At 33.4% G+C, this 27,897-nt stretch overlaps 4 protein-coding genes across 4 annotated transcripts; 2 read left to right on the forward strand and 2 right to left on the reverse strand.

Annotated features, from left to right (window-relative positions):
* Positions 1–243: 243 nt before the first annotated feature.
* LOC124846310 (GTPase LSG1-2-like) lies at positions 244–3,936 on the reverse strand. The gene is made up of 6 exons (XM_047323547.2): positions 3,587–3,936; positions 3,330–3,497; positions 3,054–3,147; positions 2,237–2,293; positions 1,816–1,895; positions 244–1,712 (listed from the first exon to the last, which is right to left on the reverse strand). Exons 1-6 carry the CDS (start codon positions 3,799–3,801, stop codon positions 581–583), a joined length of 1,746 nt encoding a protein of 581 aa, XP_047179503.2. The 5' UTR covers positions 3,802–3,936; the 3' UTR covers positions 244–580.
* A 1,871-nt stretch (positions 3,937–5,807) lies between these two features.
* Positions 5,808–9,431, reverse strand: LOC148203097 (uncharacterized). The gene is made up of 3 exons (XM_088106241.1): positions 9,000–9,431; positions 6,370–6,477; positions 5,808–6,280 (listed from the first exon to the last, which is right to left on the reverse strand). The coding sequence occupies exons 1-3, from the start codon at positions 9,297–9,299 to the stop codon at positions 5,969–5,971; spliced, it is 720 nt and encodes a 239-aa protein (XP_087962367.1). The 5' UTR covers positions 9,300–9,431; the 3' UTR covers positions 5,808–5,968.
* Positions 9,432–16,782: 7,351 nt separating this feature from the next.
* Positions 16,783–19,510, forward strand: LOC148203098 (dnaJ protein homolog). The gene is made up of 6 exons (XM_088105647.1): positions 16,783–17,032; positions 17,212–17,380; positions 17,482–17,620; positions 18,278–18,554; positions 18,668–18,866; positions 18,948–19,510. Exons 1-6 carry the CDS (start codon positions 16,883–16,885, stop codon positions 19,268–19,270), a joined length of 1,257 nt encoding a protein of 418 aa, XP_087961773.1. The 5' UTR covers positions 16,783–16,882; the 3' UTR covers positions 19,271–19,510.
* Positions 19,511–21,174: 1,664 nt separating this feature from the next.
* Positions 21,175–27,435, forward strand: LOC124825774 (uncharacterized). The gene is made up of 4 exons (XM_088105648.1): positions 21,175–21,365; positions 22,394–22,495; positions 22,779–22,939; positions 27,128–27,435. The coding sequence occupies exons 1-4, from the start codon at positions 21,263–21,265 to the stop codon at positions 27,233–27,235; spliced, it is 474 nt and encodes a 157-aa protein (XP_087961774.1). The 5' UTR covers positions 21,175–21,262; the 3' UTR covers positions 27,236–27,435.
* Positions 27,436–27,897: the final 462 nt, after the last annotated feature.

Here is a 27,897-nt window from a genome sequence, read left to right on the forward strand (position 1 = left end):
TCTGGATTTATAGCTTAGACTTATTTTCCTTTCATTTAGATGCATAAGACATTAAGTCTGTCTTATCAAAGTGTGATAATGAAGAGTGAGGTCCACATAATTCTTTCTCTCATTTATGAATAGAAGCAAACCAGATATGTATGAAACATTTTCCTCTCTTCTAACCTCACGCACAGTGAAAATTGAGAAGCAAAGGCACATACATAGTGGCCGAAAAAATAGCTCAAATAAAACTAATCCATATAGATAGAAATAAAAATGCTTTGTATAATGTTTTATTGTCCTAAACATCAAGGAACCTTCAAAATCGTCTCAATTATTGGCACACAGATGCGTAGCTATCACTAGTACTAGTACAATAGAACCTAATTTTTCAGTCCTACGGCATCATTCTCAACCCATTAATAAGAACAACAATATTCACACAAACATCTTTTTCCTACAAGACGAGCTTACGTAAAATTGCTCAAATCATATTACCGGAATATCCCAAACAAACGTTATCTTTAACCTCGTATTAACAATGTAAATAAGTTTTAACACATAAGCTGTTGTACAAGAACAATATCACATGGCCTCATCAATCCTTCAGAGAACCTGTGTTAGCTGGTTTCTGAAAGAATCTTACAACCGGCGTCCCATCAGCATCATCGTTTCCTGCTCTCCAGGCACGATCTTTTTTCCTCTGCGGTTTTTTATGATGTTTATGCGATGCCTTGGACTTCTTAAGAGTCGTACTTTTTGGAGCAAGTCCATTAGCTAGGTCGAATGAACTGAGGTCATCCAATACATGCTCAAGATTTGGTGCAAGACCACTCTCGACATCTGAAGAATCTTCAATATCAGACGAATCTGATGCATGCAAGTCAATTGAGTCATGTGTGGTGGGATCTTCCAAAGCTTGTTCCTCTTCTGATGTACCTGGAGGCATTTCATAGTGAGGCAGCTTCCCATCAATGTAATCTTTCAGTATCTGACGGGTGGCCCTAGTTTCATCAGGGAGTCCACTAGAAGCAACATACCCACGGGAAGCACAGTATGCTCTTAAAAGTTCAGATGCTAGAGGGGGACGGGATTGGGACTCATATGGCTTAGGTTTAGGAAGCCTTATCTTATAAATCTGTTCGATGACATGTCTTGGGACTCTATCAGCCACAACTTGGACAGATTCCCGGTGTTCAGTCATCCTATCAATTGGCAACACTCCACAAGCAATCATCTCATATCTTGAGCTAGAGAAAGATGGAAAAACTAATCCAGGGCAATCACAGAGGGTCAGCTTATCAGAGATAATTAATGTCTGAAAGTGCTTTGTTTTCCCAGGGGTGGAGGTGACACCAGTCCGTTTTTCACCAACGAGAGCATTGATAGTTGAACTTTTCCCCACATTAGGATATCCAACAAATCCCACAACTACATTACTCGATGATGAACTACCAGCAGTATTTTCAGCAGGTGATTTAATGTTAGATGGCCCTGCACCGGAGGTGCCGGAATTCCTCCTGTTCACTATCTGTTCTGCTTCTGATTGAAGGCGGGCCAATAGCTCGTCCCTTCCGTATATCTTTGTGTCTGGGCTATTAGTTCTCCCCGTGTTATCATCATCCCATGATGAACCAAGATTTTTGCCTTCCAGGGCTGCTGTGGCAGCTTTAGCAGACCAGAAGATGAAGAGAATATCGTGAGCTCGAAAATATTCTGCCCATTTATCTCTACAAAAAATAAAAGAAATACGGACAAATAATGAGGCAAGATACAACCAAGGCCAATGATTTGATGCTGTATAAACCTCATCGTGGAATGGGACATTCAAACCTGATAGAAGCAGGCAAAAGATCTGCCTTATTAACCAGAAGCAATGTGCGTTTATGTTCATCAACCTCCCGTGCATAAGCCTGTCTCAAAGAAATAGGTGCAAAACAAATCATGCTTGGCTCATGCGATAGTGATTCTTAAAAGAAATAAATAAAGATAAGGGTTCAGAGTAGGCTATACAAACATACAATGTCTGATCAAATCTATCTCATTACTGCTTGCCATAATTTTTATGGAGATTAATTTAAGTTAATATTTTTTAGAGAATAGAAGTAGTAACTCTGAAAGGATGCTTTAACTGTTCTGAACTCATTACACAAGAATACCCAGTCAAAAATCTTCCATTATTTGCTACAAACCTAACCACCTCTAGAGTTGTCAAGTTAGCATTTAGTTATGAAGAATGAAAAGAGCATCTCACCTCAAGGTCTGGACACCGATAAAACAGAGGATCTCGGGAATCGACAACCATAACAAGCTGACAAAAAGGTATGAAAGGATCGTCAACTTTAACATTTCATGCACTTCAAAAAAAAAGGAAATATATAAAAAGCACAATATATATATTGATAGGAAGAAAAAAATGAATGTACATCTAAGGAGGAATAAGTAGACCGATATCCACTGTACCAGGTTTCCTACTAGAGCTTTTCTTTCTTTTTTTCATAGTATTAGAAAGTTGCAAAATGAGATTGTTTCGAACAATTCTCAATTTGCAGCTAATGATGCAGCTCCAACTTGTTTAGCCGTTTTCCCTTATTTTTTTTGTTTGAATAACAGGCCAAATTAAAGATAAGGCCGGTAAGAAATGGAATCAATGAAACCAGTATAGTTAAACAAGAAAATAATAACAAAGGATCACAAAGTGTTGTGGAACTCCTTCTGTATCTATTAATATACTACTAACAATTATCTTAAACAGAGCAGAGCTCCATTATTTGTTATCATACCAATATACTGTTTTCTTTCCAGCAAATGAAGTGATTAGGGAATTGAGATAGAACTCACCAACATAGAAAACAAGAACATGACACACTAGACTTATTTACTTCAACAACATAAAGTATTGCATGGATAAGAGGATGCCGTTGTTTTGCAATCATATTCATAAAAAGGAGAACCATGCTTATCTTCATTGTGTACAATCCAAGTAACTAGGTCATTATCAGTCATTCCAGCATATAACATAATCAGACTATTCATCAACCCATAAAACTTCAAAGAGGATATGAACTCACCAGATCACTACGCTCAACAACACGCCAGAGCTGTCTCCAGATGTCAAGATTTTTCTCAAAAGGTGTAAGGACAAGCTTCTTATTCTCCTCAAGCCTGAACCACCGCCAAAACACAAACTAAAATCCTCTAAATCCTTTAATAACGCCAGCAAAATTAGAAAGATGAAATTACATTCGTAATCCCAGAACATGCAATAACCCTAGTTTCCATAATTTAGTCTAGAAATCCGACTCATAGCCTAATATCCGGACAAGCCTAAACCAACTACAACTAACCTCGCTAAACTGCGACGCCAAACCAAAAAAGCTTGTGTTTCGCTGTCGTGAAGCTCATCGGGAGACATGTCGGGCTTCCACGGCGGCCGGCGCGGAACTCGGAGGCTGCTGGCGTGGATCGCCTCCTCCTGCTTTCTCGTTTCTTCAGGCGTCATTTCGGTAGGGTCCCTACTCTCACAGAAGGATTAAAGTCACAGAACATTCGCGGAAAGAAGGGCGTGGCGCGTGAGTGCCGAAGGAAAAGAAAGAAGACTCACAGGCTGATGATGGTGGTGGAGGCGACGGCGTGTTCGGGGAGAGATTCGAGGGATTGTTCGATGACGGCGTCGATGTCGGAGACTTCGGTGAAGGATTCGAGAACCTTCTTTTTGTAGAAGCGAGACTTGTCCTTGCTCTGTTGAATCATCTGATTGTGCTGCTTCACTAGGGCTCGACCTAGCCCCGTTTTCTGGTTCTCGTTCTTCTTGCCCATGGCTTCCAAGCAGTGCTTCTTCTCCTTCCTCTTTCTGTTTCTTTGCTTTTCGCTTTCTGCTTCCGCTATGCTACCATGGCTGATTTCGGATTTAGGGTTCGGATTTGTTGCAATGAAGAGGTGCCGTGACCCGGCCCCGTCCGGTTTATTTAGCCTGTTAAACCGACCCGATACGCAATTAATACTTCTATCTATAACCATATGTAGTAGAATATAAACTATTCATACCAAGATAAAAATGAAGATAAGAATAAATAAAATTTTCATAATAAACTATATGTAGTAGAATATAAATATGTAATAATTAGACAATTCATGGAATGATAAAACAACTCTTTATTAAAAGTTAGATTTACTTAACTATTAAAAATTATTTAAATATTTATCATCTACTTAAGATGTTTGTTTCTTGATATCTTTTTATAATATACTCATCCATTATTCAGTGCCAGCATGTTTGATTTTGTAAAATAATATTATATAAAAATGAATAAATTTTAAGAATATAAATAAAGATTGAAATAAAATTTAAACTAAAATAAAAACGAAATTTTATAATTAATGAGTATTAGTAAAAATAAAATTTAAGAAAAACATAAAAATAAATCATTCTATAAAGTACCTAAATTTAAATTAATTAATTTTAGGATGGAATAGAGTTGAAGGAGCCAGACGGTTAAGAGAATAGGGGTGAAGGATCGAACGGTTAAAGGAAGGAGATAAAGGAGACCAAACAGGGAAGGGGGTGAAAGGTCGAACGATTCAACACTTAAGAAACCGTTCGGTTCCTTCACTTCCTTCCCTTGACCGTTCGGCCCTTGACCGTTCGGTCCTTTACCAACATGGCAAAAGTTAAGAAGGAAAAATGTCATCGTGACCAGAAGCTTCTTTCTAACGTTGGTTGTTTCGGAGGATGAAAAATTGATCAAAATATAGCTTAGTTTGAAAGAAAGACTAACAGACTAAAAACATATTTAACCCTTATTTTAATAATTATTCTTCAAATATTTTATTTTTATAAAATATTTTAAAAATTATAAATTTTTTAAATATTATAAACTTTTTAAATTAATAAAACATTGTATCTCCTATTATATTTTTTAAATAAAATAATTAATAAATCATTATATATCTTATCATATTCTTTTGAATAAAATAAATCTTTTGAAATAATTAATAAACAATTTTATCTCCTATCATAATAAAATAAATTTAAAATTAAATAATTAGTAGTTCACTTTATATATATATATATATATATATATATATATATATATATATATATATATATATGTAATTATTATAATTTTTCAGGTATTTCATTATGGTTGTAAGAGAATAAAAATTAAATTAAAATTACAATGTCTAGAGAATAAAATTTCGGATAATATATTAAAGAAAACTAAAATTGTAATCTAGTTTAATAATACTGTAATATTATTTTATTATTGTCTTTTATACTACAATTATTAAGGAACCAAAATTTCCAATGAAACAAAAAAATTATTTGATAGATGTTTTGTGTATTTAATTTGGAGAAAGATTAGTGGAATGAAAAAAAGAGGGTAGAATTTGTGTGCAAATTAAAATGCTGAAAATGTTCTTTAATAAAGTGTAGAATCTACTATGATTTTTCTGTAAAAGAACAGTTGCTTGAATTGCTAGTGATTAGTTAATTAGGTGATACATTGTATCTTTTTCTTTTCTGAATTGACATGGAACCTTTTCTTTTCATTCTCAAGCCATTGTAGTATATATCGTTCAATTCTTATATGCTATAACCTCTTCTCAAGCCACATTTTCAATACACAATTTCAGATTTGGTAGTAAACTCTTTTATCAAACTAATGAAACAAACAAATTTAAATTCTGTGGTGAGTTTTTTTATATTGTCATTTGTTGTGTCTTTAAAATATACTAATATACACTGATTTTAATGTTTTAAAAATATATTTAAAATCTTTTTAAATAAATGAACAAGTAAAAGCGCATGCAGCCTGCAAGAATGTACAAACACTCTTCATGTAATGCTGACATAAACCAAAAACTGGTATGCAATAAATATGCAGTAACAAATAAGAAGGCAAAGAACAATATAGTCCCAGAAGTTACAATACCATCCCCAAACCATTAAAATAATCCATAGGAAGAGATTTTCTTTATGTTGTTAAAAGAATTTGTTATACTGGCTGGTGAGAGAGTCCCTCAGATTTGAGTACAAGCCGTAGAGAGAGTACTGCCGCAGATTTTCCACTTCATACCATGAATTAAGCACTGATAGATGCTTGTCTGTACCAGAAAATGCTAGCTGAATTCCTAGACTGCAATCTACTGCCCCTCCTCTGCCTTTACAAGATGATGTTCTGATAGCACAATCTTGTTTGTTGAGGCAAACAAAGTTGGATTTTCCCTTGCATGAAGAGCAACCATCTCTCTTCCAGTACAAGTTCTGCAGCCTACCCTTCTGAAACTCCAGCACCTAATCAAATGGAAAGTCCAACCACACCTTAGATTTTTCAATAACTAAACAAAACTCAACTCATCATGTCCATGATCTACATCTCTTACCAGTGTGAAACTTGTCACTGTATACGTGCTGTTTGCAACAAATGCAAGTGGAGACCGTGCAGCATACTTTCTCCCAGCAAATGCCACCATATATCCACCATAACTATCCTACTCATTGAGATGAAAATGAAAGTTATACATTAGTTGTTATGATGCCACTGTTCATGCAAGTTTCATTTCAGCTTGTGGTTCTCATTTTTGCTTCCAGGGTAACAAAAGTTGGTTTAAGGGATCCCAGTGCAAGTTACCATGACTTGTGATTTTCAATTCTATCCTATCAAAGCATAAGCGTTTCAAACGGATGTTTGAGTATAGCCTTCTCCAATACTTAAAGTCAACCAGGGAACTTGTATAACAATCTTGTGAATTTGAATGTTTCATGAAAAACATAACAAAAGTCATTTTATTATTAACTCAATTTTCAAATTCCATACAAAAATCATAATATACAATAGCAGTGTAAAAAGTTTTTACAAAGTCATCTGTTAAAATCACCATATACGATGAGTTTGTCAACTTAGACAACAACTGTACCGAATTACAATGAAATTCATTCTTCCCATGATTTCTAACTAGTTGTGACCTAATTTTTTTTTTACACTAATAGTACATCTAATTTTTTTTCTTCTCTAAAAGTAGCAAGCTCCTTACTTTAGATTATGCTGCCTAATTATTTGAATTTGTGGTTATTGATTTTATGTCTACGCACATGTGAATGAGCCTAATAGTTAAGAGTAATTTGCATACTGCAATCCTAACAGTTAAGAGTCATAGTTAGCTTTACTATCTCAATTTGAGTTTATGTTGAACATATGTACATCTTCTACAATGTGTTAAACAAATTTGTCATGTCAAACAGAAATAGAAATACTGCCAAGTTGGCCTGACTTCAGCATATACTCGTTGAGGAGTGGTTTAATTTCAACAGTGAAGATAACTACATAAAAAAAATTTAGATAATTTGGTCAGTACACTGTGTGCAATCAAGTTGAACAGTTGTACCAATAAGGGGTGGCTTAACTTTAAGTTGGAGCTAAAACAAGAATAAGGGGAAATAGTTTGTAAATAGCAGGTTATCAGGATATATCTTCATAGTAATTATGAAATAAACAGTCCATCTTAATCAAGTTCATTAAGGCTATTCTGTCACCGGATATTGTGCTCTTCTTAAGCCACCCACAAATATCTAATCCAACATTCAAGATGTTTATTCCTCAACATGAGAGTGTGTGTTGAAGATTCCATATCAATTAGAAAAAAGTCAAATTATAATATATAAATAGGATGCAATCTCTACTATAAGCCAACTTTGTGAGATCGAGTTAAGGATAAGCCTATTGACTAATACATAGTAACATGTCAACACAGTAAAAATACATTATGGTTGAAACTGGTGGATGAGGACTATTCCAATCCTATAGAGGCAAATACTAGCAAGAGAAAAAATTTAATTAGCACAATGCAAAAATAAAAGAAAATGACATTATTGACCTAAATGCAAAGAATATAGGTCAGGTTTGCTCGTTGTACCTAACTCCTTTAAGCAGGATTCAGGACAGGGCGTGCGTAATATGATGGGTATTACTGCAATGGGGGTTGAATCTCTATTCCCTGGCTTAGGTTTACCATTTTGACCAAAGCTCTAGTTGATCTCTCAGCAACATGGTATATTGTACCATATTTGATGTTTCTATATTGGAGCACAAGTCTCTGAAATACATAACAACTTCTCCTCCATGTGCTACAATAATAAATAACCTCTTATATCTCATCTAAAACACTTTAAAGCTGGATTTATGACATTCAACGACCTCAATAACCTCCTCGTACAGCTTAATTTCTTCTTGCCATAATTAGAACATAAAATTAGGTTCATTGGTCATGTCGAACGAGAAAGTCGTATGACAGCTATAAAAATGTATGAAAACTTATTTCTACATCTAACATTTTCCCAGACCAAATTCATATTTTCCAAAACAATATCGAATGATTGTTGAACCTTCACCATGACACGAAAGATGAATTCATCGCTCACAAGAACTACAACAAACCCGAGAAGTCACCAAGTCAATATCAAATACAGAAGTGCCCCACTTGACCAACCAATGAACAGAAGCCACAATCCCATTATCCCCATCCCATATTCTACTATGAAAATTATAACACATAAATATAAGGGATCCATTGTTTGTACAATGGTATCATCCACCATTTTCTTTAACCTCTATCTCTATCACACCAACTAACTAATTTTGTACAAAACTTTTATACCAATAAAATTTATCCAAATATAGTCTTCATCTAATATACATCACTGATTCGTACAACAATATCACCATGTCGACTATTTTATCCTGAGCATTGTCTTATCTTACTCTCTTATATATTTATGGTAGAAAACGATAAATTTCTATGAATACAATCAACATATCACCTCAAAGCTCCAAACTTTTCAAAACAAACAGAATCAAACATTCATATCACAGTAAAATTATAGCCCCAAAAGTTAACAACCAAGAGAAACAAATGGATATCATCAGTTTCAATCAGCCAGAGACCCAGATAAAAAACGATCAAAGAATAACACCAGATGGTGAGAAAACGAGACGAGAGGTGACACTGTTACTTACAGGGAAAAAACTAGAGGTGTTGATGGTGAGGAGAGAGATCTCATCAACCTTGGGACGAAAGAGAGCGAGCTGTGAGTTGGAGGAGGAGAGAGAAAGACGGTGGTCACAGGGAGAGAGCTGAAGGGATTGATTGAAGAAGAAAGACTCCCTGGAACTGAAGGCAATGCCAAAAGTGAAGCCATCAGATCTCTGAATCTTGGCATCAGCACAAGGCTGGTACACGTTATTGGTGTTAGTGGCAATAACAACAGCTACTACCAGTGGCAGCATCATCAAACACAATGCACCTTTCGCTGCCATTGTTGTGTTTGGATTTGATGATGATGATAGTGTGGTAGGAGTCCCAAGCTTTTGTTTTCTTCTTTCCCCTCAACTTTGAATCTACTGGCTACTAACGGGGTGTGGCTGGTTTTTATCCTACTTTACAAACTTTGCAGAGCTATAAGACGAAAATGGTTATTAGAGTTCTGTGATGGTGGCAAGTTTGGTAACAAATAACAAAATTCTTTTTTTTTTTTTAACTTGGTTCAATTTTAGATTGTTAACTTTTTTTAACTTTAGTATTTTCGTAATATTGCAGCAAAGAATGTGTTAAAAAGATAATAAAAAAGGCGGAAGTAATTTATTTTTAATTGTATTTTTATTTCTCAAAATAAAATTATTTTTGTCTTTATTGTTGTTTTAATCTCTTTAATTTAAAAGTTGTTGGGATATATATATATATATATATATATATATATATATATATATATATATATATATATATATATATATATATATATATTTCATAAACTTCTACGTTAGAATTAGAATTTTTCTTTATATGATATACTTTTATGTCAAAAAATTTGATAAGTGTGAAAAGGAGTTGTTTTTACACTTATAAATAAACTCAATCTGATAATTATTTATGTTATTACTCAGTGAAAGTTGTAATAAGAAGTATATATTATATAAAACATTGTAAGAAAATGTTGTATTATTTGGATGGTTGTCAATCATTTCTCGCTAAGAGCAAGCCAAAATTCGTATTACCAAAAGGAGGACATTTGCACAACGCACCAGTATAGCGTCAGTTGAAGTGCAACAGTTAAGAAAATTCGCACAAGGCATACACACATGTGCGCTGAGCAAATTAATGAAGTTAAGTGGCTTAAAAAGACGTGACAAAAAGACAAAAACTATCTGACACAAAACAGAGCACGAAAAATGCTAAAGACTTCAGGAGACGCTCAGGAGACACTTCAAAGCATCAAGACTTTGCTTTATGCAAGGAATTGTTGTAAAGAGTATGTTCTAGATGTATAGGAGAGGCTAGTTTTTTTGTTCTTTGGAATTGGTTGTATGACTTTACATTAATGTAAGCTTCCTGTTTGTATTTTTGTGCTTTTCTTTACTTGCTTATGATTATACCGAAGTATAAATTTCTTTAAACGTTCTTTTGTACTGGGATGTATTTTTGGAAAAGAAACTTAAGAAAAGCAACTAAAAGTAACTACGCTAGGGATAACTTCTGTGTTTTTGGTCATTTTCAACATCTGAAATTAATGCAAAGTTATCTGTTAAATTAATTAAGGAATTAAAAATTTAATAGATAATTTTAGAACTTGCTTTAAGGAATTAAATCAAGATACGCTTATGTGAATGTTTGAATAGAGAACAAATGTTGTTCAGTTAGTCAAGACCAATTCCAATGATCTTTTATTCAATTTTACATTATTAAATTTTTACATTGTTAATTTTATGCTATTTTCCAAAGTTGAAATCAAAAGTTATCATTAGAAATTGATTTTGATAAACAAGCTTGATTAAATAACGTGACTCAAATTCCTTTGGAAGAACGATATTTTACTTATTCACTGTATTACTTGTAACGATTTGGTATACTTACCAAAAAGTTATCAAATTTTAAAATAAATGAATATAATATAAAATGAAGGGTTAAATACTTTTTGGTTTTCATCTATTTTTTAAACTTTGATCAATTTTCGTCCTTATTTTTAAAAAAAACCTCAAATTTAGTCTTTCATAATCATAATGTTAGTTTTTTTTTTCTGATGTAATTAACAATGTACCATGTCCTCAAAACACGTGTAACATTGTTTGATAAGTGTGATATTACATTCAGATTTATAGGATTCAAGAACTCCATCTTCCTCTATCCTTTTCATCATTCCAGTCCATTATTGTGTTCTTGATGTATAGGAGTAAGTAACTAAACATCATTTCATTCGGTTAGATGTAATGTACCTTAACTTTTTGTAGTTATTTTTGTGGAATAGAATATCTTTCATATTTCTTGTGTTTTATCCTTTTTATTCACTTGCATAATGAAATATCTAGGCTATTTTGGTGATGTCTAATCATTGGAAAATGCTTTGGATTCTAGACATGGATAGAACAATCAAGAAGTTTGGTTTTAGACATAGACCAAGGTTATTGGTCATTATAAACATCTTTTCTTAATGCAAATCTTATGTTTGAATATCTAAGGGATTAGTATTCTCACACAAAGATTTAAAGCTTGCTATAAGGAATTAGGGCTTTTACACTTGTGATGTGAATGTTTGAATATGTTAGAGATATACTGTGTGGATGAGTGCATAAAGTTTGGATCATGAAGTCCAACCCCGATGAGTCTTTACCTGTATCACTTTATAAACTTTATATCCAGTAACTTTATATATTTGCAACTTATTTGAATCAATCATTGTTTATATTCATTGCCCAAACCACCAAGTAACCACAATTATCTAAAAAAACACAAATCCCTTGGGAAACGATACAATTTATATTACTTAAATGATTTGGTGCGCCTGCCAAGGAGTTAACACGTTTTAACCATATTATGTGATTTTTTGACAAGTCATTGTACATGTGTCAATTATAATTTTGTTTCAGGTTATAATTAAAAAAACAATTAAACATGTAGGGCCAAAATTGGGAATCCATCTTTTTTTCATTCATGCGTGAGGAAACTTCCTATTTCTCTATTGATGCCAAATGGAAGCATCGAAGGTGCAACATCTTCGATGAACCTCCAAGTCTTGTCGTTGATGGAAAGCATGAATGGCGAACGAAAGCATCCAAGGTCACCATGGTTCCCCACCATCTATCGCTCATAAACCCACATAAGTTTGTCACCCACCTCCATAGATTTATGCTCCATAACGTCCAACTCATAACACTATTATTCATTACACTTTCCTCATCATTCCTTTATGCTTATCATCAGCCTCCCAATCACTACATCATAAATATCTATCATCACCATCTTCATAATACCCTTCATTACCCTATATATTCATAAGCTCAACCGCTTCATTGTCCAGACTCAATGTAATTTCAAATTCTCCACCTCTGCAAGCACAAAACTACATGAATAATTGATATTACCGACGACCATAATTCATCTGTAATGTATAAAATTCGTCGATAATTGTCATGTACCGACGACTTACCGACAGTCAAAATGTCGTTGGTAAAAACGTTGTCGGTAAACTTTACCGACGAACATTTCATCTATCGAAAAATACCGCAACCTAGTTCATCTTCTTCCTCTTCCTTCCTCCCTCTGTGTCATTTTTTTTCGTTTTCACGAACTCCGCCACCAAAACAGCATCACGACAATAACCAACTCATTTCCAAACAATCAAACAATCAATTTATTTTCAATAGTTAAAATCACAGGGAATCATGTAGAGTTTCTCTGCAATTCTCAAATTTGTAAGAGAAAGAATATGTTATCAGGACCGGTGATGTTCCTAATCGCACAAATCAACTCCGCAACGGCTCGTCGGAAAAGTTTTGTACGCCAAAAAAGTTGAGCTCGCCGGAAAGGCTGAAAAGTGGACAGTGGTGGATTGCAACAGTGGCAAGCCCGCGACGGTGGAGAGCAGCGATGATGAAACTACGAGACGATAAGAAAAAATGAAAAACAGAAATGAATAGTGTTGGCAAGAAGTTTCCAGTGACCCAACATTGGAGGGTGACACTGCTAGTGGGAAAAAGTATGACACTGAGATGGTAGGGAAAATGAGAAGGATAAATGAGCGTGATGTTTTCCCCCATATATGGGCACTGGAGGCGGAATTTGGGAGGGAAAATTCCCGCTCTTTGGGTATTGATAGGAGGTATAATGTGCAAAAAAAGCACAACTTCAATTGATCGAACATAGACAACAAATTGATAGGATCTTTATATTGAGTAATATAGGAGAAAACTTTAAATTAAGGAACTTTCACACTATATGAAATGCTTTGAGCACTATCGAAGCATTAGGATGAAGTTGCGTAAGGACGCCATTTAACACATGCAATCCTCCTATGGTTAACTCATCAAAAAGGAGTTTGACATGAAAATTTGTGATCAAGGTCAGTGTATATATAAAAGAAGTCTCGAGGTACTCCTCTTGAGCATGACATACATTACCTACCAACCTTACTCAATCAAGAGATACATTGTCATTTGAACAACCACTCTAAAACGTAGTGCGCAATGACAAAGCTACAAACTAAACATAACCATTAGTACATGAATTTTATTTTTATTAATGTTGTTTGAATATAATTTTTATCTTTACAAATTATATTTATATTTATTAAATAAAAATTAACGTTAGTAGTCTTTTATTAGTAGTTTTTCATTGTATTTAAAATAAAATATATTATTATTTTTTGTACTAAATGTATTAACTATTCTAAAATAATTAGAGAATATTGTCTTATAATTAGGAACAAATAAGCTACTTAATTTAAATTAAAAACGATATGAAATAAGTGGGGAAGGGGTGAAAAAAAAAAGGCAGGAGAAGAGGTGTAAGAACTAAGGAAGAATGTAGAATTTCAAATAAGAATAAAAAGAGAAGTCTTAAGAGAAAAACTACTGAAAAATGAATGATATTTTCAAACAAATTAGTTAATTTATTTTAAAACTAATTTAAAAAATGAATAGTAGAATAATCTTTAAAAGGAATATTAATTAAAATTTAGATATAGAAATATACTATTGATTTTTAGATATTCAATTTAATTAAAATAATATCTCATTGGTGATTATTTATATTAATTTGTTAAAGTTAGTTTGAATAGAAGTGGCTTAAAGTTTCTTAAAAGAAAAATTTGAAAAAATTTCCAAAACTAAGATGTTAAACATTTGATAAAAACTAATTTATAAAACAGTTTAAGATTGTAAAAGGGTAAATTAAACCATAATCAACAATTGAATCAAATATTAACAATTTTTAAATGTATTTTTGTTACATTAGATTTCGAGTTTGATTTGTATTTAAACTAAAACGTAAAATGTGTTTATGAAAGGTTAAAATATTTTGTCCATTCGATAAGTATAAAGTAATTTGTGTTTATATAACTTTATCTAACAAGTAAAATGTTTATAATATTTGTTAGATATTTTAATACTTATTATATATGTGGAAATTGTTTGCTTATTCATTCTTTCAAAAGGAACATGAAGTGTCATGACATAAACTTAATATTCTTATTATTTTAAGCAATCTTGGGTCATTTTTTTGTGAATAAGAATATTTTTGTGTTAAATAAGAACTTGAAAGAATGTTTCTCATTTAATATATGTACTAGAATATTATATCAGTTTTAGTTAGCAACCCGTGATCTAAATCACATAATTTGTTTAACAAAATAATTTAATCATAAGTGATAGGATCTAAAGAATACTCAATTTATAGTCAAGATTTTAAAAAATAATTGTTTTGGTAGAAATGACTCTGTTAAAAATAATACTTAGATTTAACGAAAAGTATATGTGTTAAGATAATATTTATATTAGATATAAGTGGTTGAGTCAAAATAATATTTACCTTGTATTCCATCATATTGGTTTAATGAAATCTTAATGAAATTAATCAATAATTAAATGTAGTTTGGATTTATCCAATGAATCAACATTTTTTTTTACAAATCTATATATTTTTTATCCTCTTTACGTTACATGTTATTAATATGTTATTGATGACAAATTCAAAAAATTAAATCAAGTAACATATTGTCTTCTTTTGGAATTAAACTTTGCCTCCCTTCAAATTTATTAGATAAAACTTTGTAAAATTGTTAACAAATTGTTAAAGAAAAAAATTCACCTATCCCTTTTAATATTTTTAGTTTCTTTTTCACAATTTTTAATTGTTTTTATATAAATAATTGTTATATATATATATATATATATATATATATATATATATATATATATATATATATATAAACTTATTTTACAATAAAATTTTCAATAATTTATGTACATAAACATCTCAAACTTATCTTAATATTTACTCAAATATTAAGATCACGTAATTATATATTTTAATAATTATAAATTAACAGTTTTTAAATATTTTACAGTCAAATTTGTATACACATTAAGATTCAAATAATATTTGTATAAAAATCTCTTTGATAGTTTAAAATAGTTAACATTTTTTAATAAAAAGGCATTCTATTAAAAATAAATAATCAAAACAAAAACAAATATAACATTACATCAAATCATTAAAAGTTTGTAACTGCAAAAAAATTTCTGAAACATAATCATAAATGTTGTAACTTTCATATTTCTATTTTCTTTTAAAAATAAAATAATAAAATAACTTAACATGAATTAATTTTTCTTAAACACTAAATCAACATCCTACTAAAATAAGTTATATATTATTACAAAACTGCAAATCATAAAGAAAAAACACTTCCATCAACATTTTGTTTACAACACAATAAAAAAGTACTTAACTTTTTTTATGCACATGTTTACTTTTTGTTATAATAATAAAAAAGTAACAATTTTTTATTATATAGTGCTATAATTATAAAATTAAATATTAATAATTTTTATAGTTTTATTATAAATATTTTTTATTTATTTTATAAGTAGTTTTATAATTACAAAATGATTAAATTTAAAAAATGATCAAAATAAAAAAAATAGTTAAATTTTAAAATATTAATATGAAGTTAATAAAATAAATTTAATTTTAAAATAAATTATTTAAAAGATAAAATTATAAAGTAAATGTGAGAATATATATACATATATATTTAGAATACCTATTTTGTCCTCAGTTTCGCTCAAAAATGTCAAATTAGTCCATCCTTTAAAAAATGCGTCAATTACGTCCTCACTTAATAAAATTTACATCAATAAAATCCATTCCGTTAAATCCGTACAAACGACGTTAATTATCTAAGTAGAAGAAAGAAAAAAATAATTAACGGCATTTGTACGGATTTAACGGAAGGGATTTCATTGATGCAAATTTTATTAAGTGAGGACGTAATTTACAAGATGGACTAATTTGATATTTTCGAGCGAAACTGAGGACAAAATAAGGTATTAAGCCTTTAGAATACATATGATTAAGCAACCACTTTTGACCCTTCATTTTTTCTTAGAGAATTATGGATTACAATTTTGACTGAATTAAATAAAAAATAAAAAAAATATTTTTAAAGAATATAACATTAGAAAAAGAAATAGAACCCTCCTGCATTTCCTAGAGCTTACGGAGAAGGATCTAGAACAAAATTCCAAATGGAACACATTCATATCCAATGGTTCACACCTTCAACTTCACCTAAACAAGCAAACAAAAAATTCTAGACTCTTCTACTCTGGGACCCACGCCACAAGCACCCTCTATCGCAGCCGTCCATCTAGCACTCTTCACTCAATCTCCACCACAAAAAATAGAGACAAAAATAAAGAAGAATTTGAATATAAATATAAATATTCAACTCTAGAGTTTTCTTACCTAGGGTGTTTCTTCTTCTCTCGTTTGTTCCGATCTAACTTTCTCTTTTCGCTGTTATTCGCAACCTCAAACTAGGGTTTCCATTTCGATCCATTAGAGCACGATGTTTGGGAGGGCACCAAAGAAGAGCGATAACACACGGTACTACGAAATCCTCGGCGTCTCTAAAAATGCTTCACAGGATGATTTGAAGAAGGCTTACAAAAAAGCCGCCATCAAAAATCACCCCGACAAGGGCGGTGATCCCGAGAAGGTACCTTATCAGTTCAGGTTTATTCCATTTCTGCTTTGATTAGGGTTTAATTCGTTGATTTAGGTTTCAATTGACTTAGGGATTGTTGGTTGAATTAGGGATTAATTGCTGTCTGCCCCTGTCCTTTGTAGTTTTTATGCAAGTGAGGCTATGCTTATGTTTTTTGTTGTCTGGTGTAGTTTAAAGAGTTGGCTCAAGCTTATGAGGTTCTGAGTGATCCTGAGAAGCGTGAGATATATGATCAGTATGGTGAAGATGCGCTTAAGGAAGGAATGGGTGGTGGCGGTGGCCATGATCCATTTGATATCTTTTCATCTTTCTTTGGCGGTGGAAGTCCTTTTGGATCAGGTTTGACTATTCAATTAATGAATGCTTGTTAATTTTAATGGGATTCATAATCTTATGATAAGTTTGACTGTGTGCTAAAGGTGTTATGGCTATGTGAACAGGTGGTAGTAGTCGTGGTAGGAGACAGAGGCGCGGAGAAGATGTGGTTCACCCTCTCAAGGTCTCTCTGGAGGACCTTTACTTAGGGACTTCAAAGAAGCTGTCCCTCTCCAGAAATGTCATATGCTCCAAGTGCAGTGGGTAGGTATTTTCAGAATTTGTTTGGGTATTGATTTATAGTAGTTTTCTTTTTTGGAAAAGTCGTTTGTATTGGGTTTAGAATTATGTTATTAGTTAGTTTGAACATGATCTACTTTATATTGTTGGGAGGTTGAATGTTTTCTTTTATGAACAAATTAATTTTTACGGACAATTTTTGTTTTTTGATTTAATTTAGACATGGAGTAGTTTTTATTCTTTGTAGGTGTATTGAACGATTTAGTTCTTGAGTCCAATTAAGTTCAAGGGAATAATGCCTTTTTTGGTTTTGAGGGAAGGATGCGATTAGTATTTGCTACTTTTTAGTCCCTCTGTCTATGACAATGATCATCTATAGTCTTCAAAATATAATGACTCCTTTTGTTTTCTCATTTGTGGACATGTGTCATATATAACCTTATGTTCATAAATGAAGGACTGAAACCATATATATATTTTTTTTCTTGTGGAAGACAAGGGCTATAAGATGGCATTTTTTTTACAGTTTGTAAGCAAACAACGTTTTTATGTTTACTGGTTTTTATGTTTACTGGATGATAAGCGGAATCATATTTGTCCAGTTGGATTTTATTGTTTGCATTATTGTTGTGTGTTCTATCCATGGGATTTATTGTATTAGTGTTTGTGAATTGTTTACAGCAAGGGTTCTAAGTCTGGGGCTTCGATGAAGTGTGCTGGTTGTCAAGGAACTGGTATGAAGGTTTCTATAAGACACCTTGGTCCATCCATGATTCAACAAATGCAGCATGCTTGCAATGAATGTAAGGGTACTGGAGAAACTATCAATGATAGAGATCGCTGCCCACAATGCAAGGGAGAGAAGGTTGTGCAGGAGAAGAAGGTTCTTGAAGTAATTGTGGAAAAGGGAATGCAGAATGGGCAGAAGATTACATTCCCTGGTGAAGCTGATGAAGCGGTATGCTGTGATGCTTACAATATTCTTATTGGCATTTAGTTTATGATTATTGATTACATAGTTTATCAGACGTTTAATGATTGTTTGTGTGCAATGATTGTTTGTGTGTGCAGCCGGACACCATTACTGGGGATATTGTCTTTGTGCTTCAGCAGAAGGAGCATCCTAAATTCAAAAGAAAGAGTGAAGATCTTTTTGTTGAGCACACCTTGTCCCTTACTGAGGCTTTGTGTGGTTTCCAATTTGTCCTGACCCACTTGGATGGCCGTCAGCTTCTTATTAAATCAAATCCTGGGGAAGTTGTGAAACCTGGTACATAAATGATTCACATGTAATCCTTTTAGGTTTCTATTTATCTGTGATTTTTAACTTTTGTAAGGTCTACACATGCAGATTCATACAAGGCTATTAATGACGAGGGGATGCCCATGTACCAGAGGCCATTCATGAAGGGGAAGCTTTATCTTCACTTCACTGTGGAATTCCCAGATTTTCTAAATCCTGATCAGGTTAAGGCTTTGGAAGCCGTTCTGCCCCCAAAGCAGCCTTCACAGTTAACAGACATGGAGCTGGACGAATGTGAGGAGACCACACTTCATGATGTCAACATGGATGAGGAGTCTAGGAGGAGGCAGCAACAAGCTGCTCAGGAAGCATATGAGGAGGATGATGATATGCCTGGTGGTGCACAGAGGGTACAGTGCGCCCAACAGTAATGACTTGTGCCGAAGGAATGTAGAATCTGAATTGATGAAAAATGAATGATGATGAAACTGATGATGATGATACTGTTTTGATGTTCCGTAACTGTAGCGTGGACTATGGACTAAAAAATGAGTAGCATTTTAGTAGTTGATTGTGAGAAAGTGAAACAGTAATATGTGGAAAGGATAATTTTCGTTTTGTGTCCTAAATACTTCTCTTATTGTTTATTTTAAATATTTCTGTTTTGGTTATTCAATTTTATTACCATTTCTTAAATGGGATTGCTTGCTAATGAATGCATTTAAGAAACTTGCCGTGGAATGGGGATAACCTTATTATTCTCACAAGAAGTATCTCTGTCTGAGTTTGTCAGGATTAGGAAGAGTTTTTATATTGTATGTCTTTTGGTTTTTAAAATATGAAGTTGAATGAGTAGTTGAAGTGGTTGAAATATGGTGGGTTGTTGTACACCATAGGTATTCTTCAACATGTTCATTGGAGTTTCAACATCATTTGCAGCGAGATGCTGATAAATAAGTAACTTTTTGTTCATTTTCTAGATTGTGCTTGAATTGAATACTTTGATTAATTAAAATGGATTCATAACAGTTCAATCGAAATTTTTATATTAATGATATACTAGAAGATGATATATTGAACCATAGGGTAAAATGTTTGGAGTTGAACAAATAATTTAATTATTTATTAAATGAAAATGATGTTTTTTAGTTTACTAAAATTAAAATTAAGCTTGAAAGTTAACTTTAATATTAAGTTTATAGATTTAAGTAAACTCCTTTAAATGTCTTTCTGCAAGGGAATTTAATATGTTAAAAGCTTTTCATAATAACTTTTTGTTTTTTTATAATAAGGTCATATGTTTGTTAACAATTTTAACAGTATTGTATGTCATTATTTTAGTGATTCATTTTTGAAAAAATATTAATGATTAATTATGAGTCACCACTCATCATCATGTAAGTTATAAAAAAAATATTAAAAAAAAAGGCTCCTATGACCTCTGTATTTTACTAGAATACCACATTCCCATGCACTGCACGCGGTGCATATTGTTTATTTTAATTTATAACTCTTACCATTCAATACATTCGGTGACGAGCGTTCGTTCGCTGGTGGACGAGCGTTCGTTCGTCATCTCAGCATCCACTCATAAATTTTTTTAACGCCGTCCACCCAACTTAACGGAAAGGACTCAATTGATATCAATTTTTAAAATTAAGGACCATTTTGATACACTTTAAAAAAACGAGGACCAAATTGAGACATTCGTACATAAATAGAGATATAATAAAGGATTAAACCTTTACTTTATAAAAAAATGTTTGATCAGATGATAAGTTACATGTAATAATTGGTACATCATTAATTTTCGTAAACTAATATGTAATTAATCAAATTGTCTAGTGATAATCATATACCATGTAAATTAGATAATATTAAGGTGGAAATATTGAAAATGTAGGTGGTTATAATTTGCACTGTATTATCTTAGGAACATACTAATAATAATAGGATAGTGAGATATTGGGACATAGTATAATAAAGAAATAAATATTAAAAGAAGTTACCGATATTAAAATCATGATAAATTTAAAAATTGAACGCAGACGTCCTACTCAGGTGAATTAGATCAAGTAGAATTCTTAAAACGTAGACTCATCTACACTAATACGACACAATTTTTTGGTATAACTTTTTTATAATTTTATCCTTACTTTTAAACTATTTTTTTTAAATAAAAACTACTGTGCTATGTTATTTTCATTTTGGTAATTGAAAAAGAAATACCCACACAGGCCCACGTGCTTTCAGAATTATATTTAATGTTGATTTTATTGTATTTGTCGTCACATTGTGGGAGCCACTAATTTTGTTTAATATCTAAGCAAAACCTTGAGTTTATGAGTGTATCTCTTCCTTCCTAGTTCTCACTCTCTTGTTCATCCAAGCTTTCTTCCTTGTTCAACGATTTGCACTGAGCCATGGAGTTTCACTCTCTTCCCAAACTCTACCTTCTCTTTTCCTTATTCATTCTCTTCCTTTCACCCTTTCAGGCACAAGCTGCAACTCAAATCTCTTATTGCGGTACTTCATCACTCTCTCTTTCTGTGTTGACTTTTTGTTCTTATCATTTTGGTTTGATCCGATCGGTTAAATATTAGATTAGAAATTCAGTTTTACTTCTCTGTGTGTTTTAACGTTTAACTACTTCTGTTTGTTGATTTTAACTTTTCATCTGCACAATTGGTTTTTTCTGCTCCCTTTGCCACCCTCCAATTGATCCTGCAAATTTCAAAGTTTATACGAAAATATAAACCTTTTTTGGTTTCTGTTTGAAATTGGAACCTGTTGTTTTTGGACGAAGAAAAACTGCAGGAAGATGCTATTAGGTTGAAATTTATTGAAAACAACAAAATCATGAAAGTGGTTGTCTCCTTACGACTATCTCCTCCCATGTGCGTTTTTAAGAGGTTGATCAATGATAAACACTGCTTCTTAAATTTTTATAGCATCCAAGCATATGAGCTGGCGTTGACTATACTAGCACAATTGATTATATAGAAATGTTGCTTAAAATATTTTTGAGAAAAAAAAAACTATCGAGGAGAAAAATGATCGATCAACAAGACAGATGGTGCAATGCAACCTAAACAATTTGAATGATGAAACTCAAGAAATAGAACTTTGATCCCAAAAAAAAAAATCATTAAAAGGAATCAATTGTAGGATCTGCAAATCTAGATTAAACAAAGACTATAGCAACTTTATTATTCACATGAGTTTCACTGAATAGTGTTTAAATCTGTATGATATTTCAAGATCCATAAAATTAAGTTAAACAGTTCATTTAAGCAACCGTACATTTTGGATGCTCGGTGAGACCTATGAAACTGTCATTTTTAATAAGTTTTAGTATATATTAAGGCGTGCTTTAGTGTGAGCAAGAGCACGTATTGCTAATATTTCTCTTTATATTAATTTTGGGAATGTGTCACTGTGTGATTTCATGTAGTGCTGGTAGCTTATCTGTTGTGTTCATGGTTTGTTCAGGTTGTTTAGGTCATGGTAATCTTCTTGTGTATATTTATTTTTTCACTAAACAATCCTTGCAGATAAGAAGGCAAACTATCCTGTGAAGGTGACTGGAGTTGATATATCACCAGACCCTGTGAAGAGTGGCCATCCGGCTACCTTTAAGATCTATGCTACTTCAGGTAATACCCTTATCCTCTCTTCTTATTTGTCTAGTTTTGTTGTTTTCAAAAATTCCATCAAATTTTATTTTATCTGGATTGTAGTACATTACATACATTTCAGCGTTGTTTTTGAATTTTAAGTATGTGTAAGCAAAATAATTTGTCTAGACGCCTGTAATTTGCAAATGATTCAGAAGCTATCATTTATATTTTTGGCTCACTTTATTTGCTCCTTATCTTAGAGTATCACTTGTCTATTTTAACAGATTACAAGTGAGATTTCTGTCTATCCTTCATGCAGGTAAATCTATCCTTGGTGGAGAGGTAGTAATTGGAGTTTCATACGTTGGGGTGCCTGTCCATACAGAAAACATTGATCTTTGTAAAGAAGTAAAGTGCCCTGTTTCTAATGGCAATTTTGTGATTTCACACACCCAAACATTGCCTGTAATTACTCCACCGGTTAGTTTCACTTTATCACTATCTTACCAATGCTGATGACTTTGCAAAAATATAATCCTATCAGGAAATGTAGCTTCCTTTGATTCTGGTGCTAATTTATTTTTTATTGTTGGGCATTTACAAATTTGCACTCGGTGTGTATTGTACCATCTTCTCTTTTATAGGCTTGTAACTTAAAAATTATTGCAATTTAAAGTTTGCTATGATCAAGAGTAATTAAATTTATCCCATTAGAATGTGAAATGTCTTGCAGTGTTACTTCCAGGAGATCCTCACATGTAGTTCTTTTACACATGATTTTCTTTTTCTTTTGAAAAGTGGGTTTATTGGAGACATTCAAACTAGCCTTTTTTCACATAGCAAGTTTTCCTATATCTAAATGTACTTTTAAAAGTTGTCTTGTTCTCTCTCCGTGACATCAAGAATCACCGAAATGTGAAATCACAAGTCATTTTGCTACCAGTGAACATGCAAATGAATGATCATTGAAATGCTATTTATATCTGTGATGGTCATGGAGACTGAGTTAACAAACCCATATAACAGATTGAATTTGAATCAATAGTCGTTCTGCCTTTCTAAATCAGTCTCTGTTGGCTAAAAGTGTTTAAAGCGAGATCCGTGACATCAAATGTCTGTTACAATACATGTATAAGATGGTCAATGCTCTATGATAGTTAATATTAGGCAGGCAGTGATAAGCATGTGTAGCAGAGATGATATGGTTAGACACGAGGAAAGATAAAATTAGGAACAAATGTATTTGGGGAAAGTTGAAGGATCTCCTATTGATACGATTATGTTTGGACATATGGGAAGAACAATATAAGCTTTATCAAGAAATGTTAATCAAGTGGAAGATAATTCAATCAAAAGTGATAAAGGAATGCTGAATGAAGCTTCAGAAAAATAACCATTAGAACATGCTTTTACTATAAAGAGTTTAACTGAACATTAGGCCTTTGTCTTTTTATATTAAGTCATTGTTGTTCATACTTCCTTCCATCTATAGTATCTTCTAAGGTTCTTAATATTTTTTTAATTTATGAAATACTTTGCAGCTAGTCGAGCATGATTCTTTTCAAGTGGCATTTAAACTTTTAGTAGGCAAGAACAATATATGATTCATGTGTTGGATTTATTTATTTTATATGATTGTCTGAAAGGTTAGATTTAACTCAGTTGTTGGTCCTATGCACGTGCAAACTATAAAGCTCGGACACACCTCATAAATGGCGTGTCCGGTTGTCCCGTGTCTGATATATATCGGACACTAACGCACTTACGATACTCGTATGACACAGAAATCCGTAAAGTGTCCAATTTAAAAGACATTTTTTTGTCTTTGACATGATTTTGACATGGCTCCAACATAATGTTAATAATCACAAATCTAATGATTTTCTAAAAAACTCAAACTTCTAAACTTATTACATAAGTTTCTATTATGTTTATAAAAATAAGGAACAAATCGTATATGATCACTACTTTTCACTTTTTGGATATTAGATAGATAGATTAAATTCATTTTTGTGTTAGTTGACAGTTTGAAACTAATGTGTGTATACTTGCCGTGCCCTGTGTTCTCTGTTTATTCAATTTTGCCATAGCTCTGTGTCCGTATCGCATCCGCGTCCCTATCCGTATCTGGGCTTCATAGGGTGCAAACCTTTCTAATTTTATAGGGATATAAGGCCTTCTTAGGCAGAAGGTGAATAATAGAATAGACTGGAGCTACAAGGATGGATGGGCACATTTATGCATTGGTGGATAGATGTAATAGAATATTAGAAGGGAGGGAGTTTCCTGCTAAAGGTAGATAGAAGGAAGTGGTAGATGAAAATGGTAAAGTTAGAGCGGGTGCTGGGATGTTTACTTTTCCTAAATGTCAATTGTTGTGATCTCTTTCAATGTTTCCTGTCAGGGACTTTGGGATGAAGTGTGCATTCCACATGGTGTGTCACTATGTCTAATGTTGGGTACAAACAAAGTCTCATATCGGATAAAAAGTTTATATACACATAAGATACTTCCATTGGTAAGAAGTCTTTTGGAGTGATACCAAAATAAAATCCGTGGCGGACTGAATGTTTCACAATGGATGAAGGAGTATTGACCACTCGGTATGTGGCTGACCGGGCGGTCATCCTGTACAAGGTCAAACCACAAGATAAAAGGAAAATATTACACCTTTGTAATTGTTGAATATAGTGAAAAACTATATTTGGATTAATCTCCCTTGTGTAAAATACACACATAGGGTTCTCTATTTATAATAGAAGAAATATGGCTGAAATCTACAAAACTGCAGGGACTACACCCATATTTATGTGACTTGCAGTGTCTTGGAAACGTACTCCCCCTTAGTGTGAAGGTGGAAATGTGAAAGATCACAGTTGCTGAACCACTAAAACAAAACAAAATATTAAGCTACAATGCTGAAACAAAGGCATCAAAGATCCAAAGACATGTTGGAGGTCCAAAATTCTTTGCTGGACAACTCCCAAGTGGTGATACTTAGCAGTGTATCAAAAGAAGATCGGACTAAACTCTAGCCCAAGAAGAACTGACGCAGTTGCATCTGTTTGAGACGGTAGCGACTGCAGCGGCGGTTGATAGCTATAAAACTGTAGGGACTAAATTGCCATCACTGACTGATGGCTGGAAGCAACAAAACTACAGGAACTGCCATCACTAACTGACGAGGTGATGGGGGCCTACAGTGGTTGGAAGCATACAGCGTCTGGACAGCGGCAAACAGTGGCTGTACAGCGGCAAACAGTGGCTGTACAGCGGCAAACAGTGGCTGTACAGCGGCAAACAGTGGCTGTACAGCGGAAAACAGTGGCTGTACAGCGGAAAACAGTGGCTGTACAGCGGAAAACGGTGGCTGTACAGCGGAAAACGGTGCCGACAGCAGCCAACGGCAAACAACCGGACAATCAACGGCGGAGACGAAGACAGACGAAGATGGCAGCAATGGCTGCTCTGGAAGGTCTGAACAGAGAGAGGGAGGTCCGGCGAGAGCTATGGAAGGCGGCGCGTGCAGAACACGCGGCCGAGACTGGCCGAGAAGAAGCGGCGCGTGACAGCTGGTGCAGAGGCTTCGGAGAACGGGACCACTAGGGTTGGGTTGCGCTTCTCAAGGCGCACCTAACCCTTGACTTCGTCGGAGCAAACGACGTTCGGCGGCGGCGGCGACGACGGACTGGCCGGAAAGAAGGGTTGTGTGGCGGCGCGTGACTGAGAAGTGGCTCTCGAAACCGGCGTGGTTGGCCGTCGCTCGAAGAGACGGTCCAGATCCCCAGGTCACCCGTCGAAACTGTGACGGTGGCCGGCGGTGGCGACGGCGACAACAGCGGCGGCGACGGTGGCCGGCCGCAGACAGAGGTTGGAAGCGGACAGTGGCTGGCGATGGTCGACGGCAGAGGCGACTGGCTGCACTGGTACTGACTGTGGCACAGATTTAAGAAGAAAAGAAAGGGTTGCCCACTGAAATTTTAGGGGCTGCCGGCGGCCACGGCGGCCGGCCGCCGGCAGACAGTAGAGACCCGGAAGAAGATCAGAGAACCTGCTCTGATACCATGTTGAATATAGTGAAAAACTATATTTGAATTAATCTCCCTTGTGTTAAATACACACATAGGGTTCTCTATTTATAATAGAAGAAATATGGGTTAAGCCCAAAATACAAATGAGAAATAATAACAAACTAATAAAAGATAAAAGATATGATATATCTAATAGTAATTACTGTATTGAGAATAATCTAAGTATAAATTTAAATCCTACATTAGAAGTGGTGTCAATTCCTTACATTTTCACATATATATAATCTATTCCTAATGAATACATCCTCTAAAATAAACCATCCTATTGTAACAAGAAAAAAACACAGCTGAATGTGAACTGTGAGAGTACCCATCTCCCACAAAAAGACAATTTTGTTTCGTTTGATGCTTGATCTGAGCACTCAGGGTAATAGACACTGATAAGGTGATAATCAGCACCTATTTTGTCACGTACTGTACTGATGTTTTGGTTGGGTCCTAAGGCACAGAATAATCACGTGGTAAAATTTTCTTGAATTTTGTCTTCTTGGTTTAGTCATCTGTCTTAGACAGCAAAATTTTGTTTTGGTTAAACCTCACATTACTGAGCTCATTTCCCTCACTGTTCGTTTTGCAGGGACCTTACTCTCTGAAGATGACACTGAAGAATGATCGGGACGAGTTGTTAACTTGCATTAAGTTTAATTTTAAGATCGTTCTTGGATCTTTGGTGTCTGATATATGAAGTGTCCTTTGTATGATTGATCTGGCGAACTTCTTTGCTTCATTGTCAAGTGTTTTCATTGTAATGTGTACCGTATATCACCTTTCACCAGTCAGAATCATGTAAGGCTAAAATTCAGTGATGTCAAAGTCACTGCATGACTTTGGACTTGTGATGCTATATAAGGTTCATGATTGAAATTTATTTCTGTTTAGATTTAATTCAATTTTATAAAATTGCCTAATGAGATGTGGTCTCTTACACTGTGTTTTGGTTGGATAGAAAAAAAATACTAAATTATCTTAATTAATACTAAATTATTCAATAAATAGTTGTATAAAAATACATTTTTTTTTTTCTTGTAGCCATCTATAATACAGCAGTAATAAAAACTTGTATTATTGAAATAATATCTTCACTTTTTTTTACCTGTTTTTCATTTAATCCAGTGTTGGAATAGTATATTCTCTTAGAAATCTCATTTTGTATTCTTTATTGTCTTAAATTTTAAAAATTTACTATTTTTATTTAAAAAAATTATCTCTCTTGTTTATATTAGACCTTTGTTTATAGATTATTATTTTTTATATGTTTATTATTAACATTTTTCTTTCCTTTGATTATATCAAGTGTTGGTTTAAGCACTAACATGAAATTTTATTTAGAAAACACGACTTTTAACT

The sequence above is a fragment of the Vigna umbellata genome, chromosome 2 (genome assembly GCF_029865625.1).
Source record: "Vigna umbellata cultivar VRB3 chromosome 2, Vumbellata_1.0, whole genome shotgun sequence".
NCBI lineage: Eukaryota > Viridiplantae > Streptophyta > Magnoliopsida > Fabales > Fabaceae > Vigna > Vigna umbellata.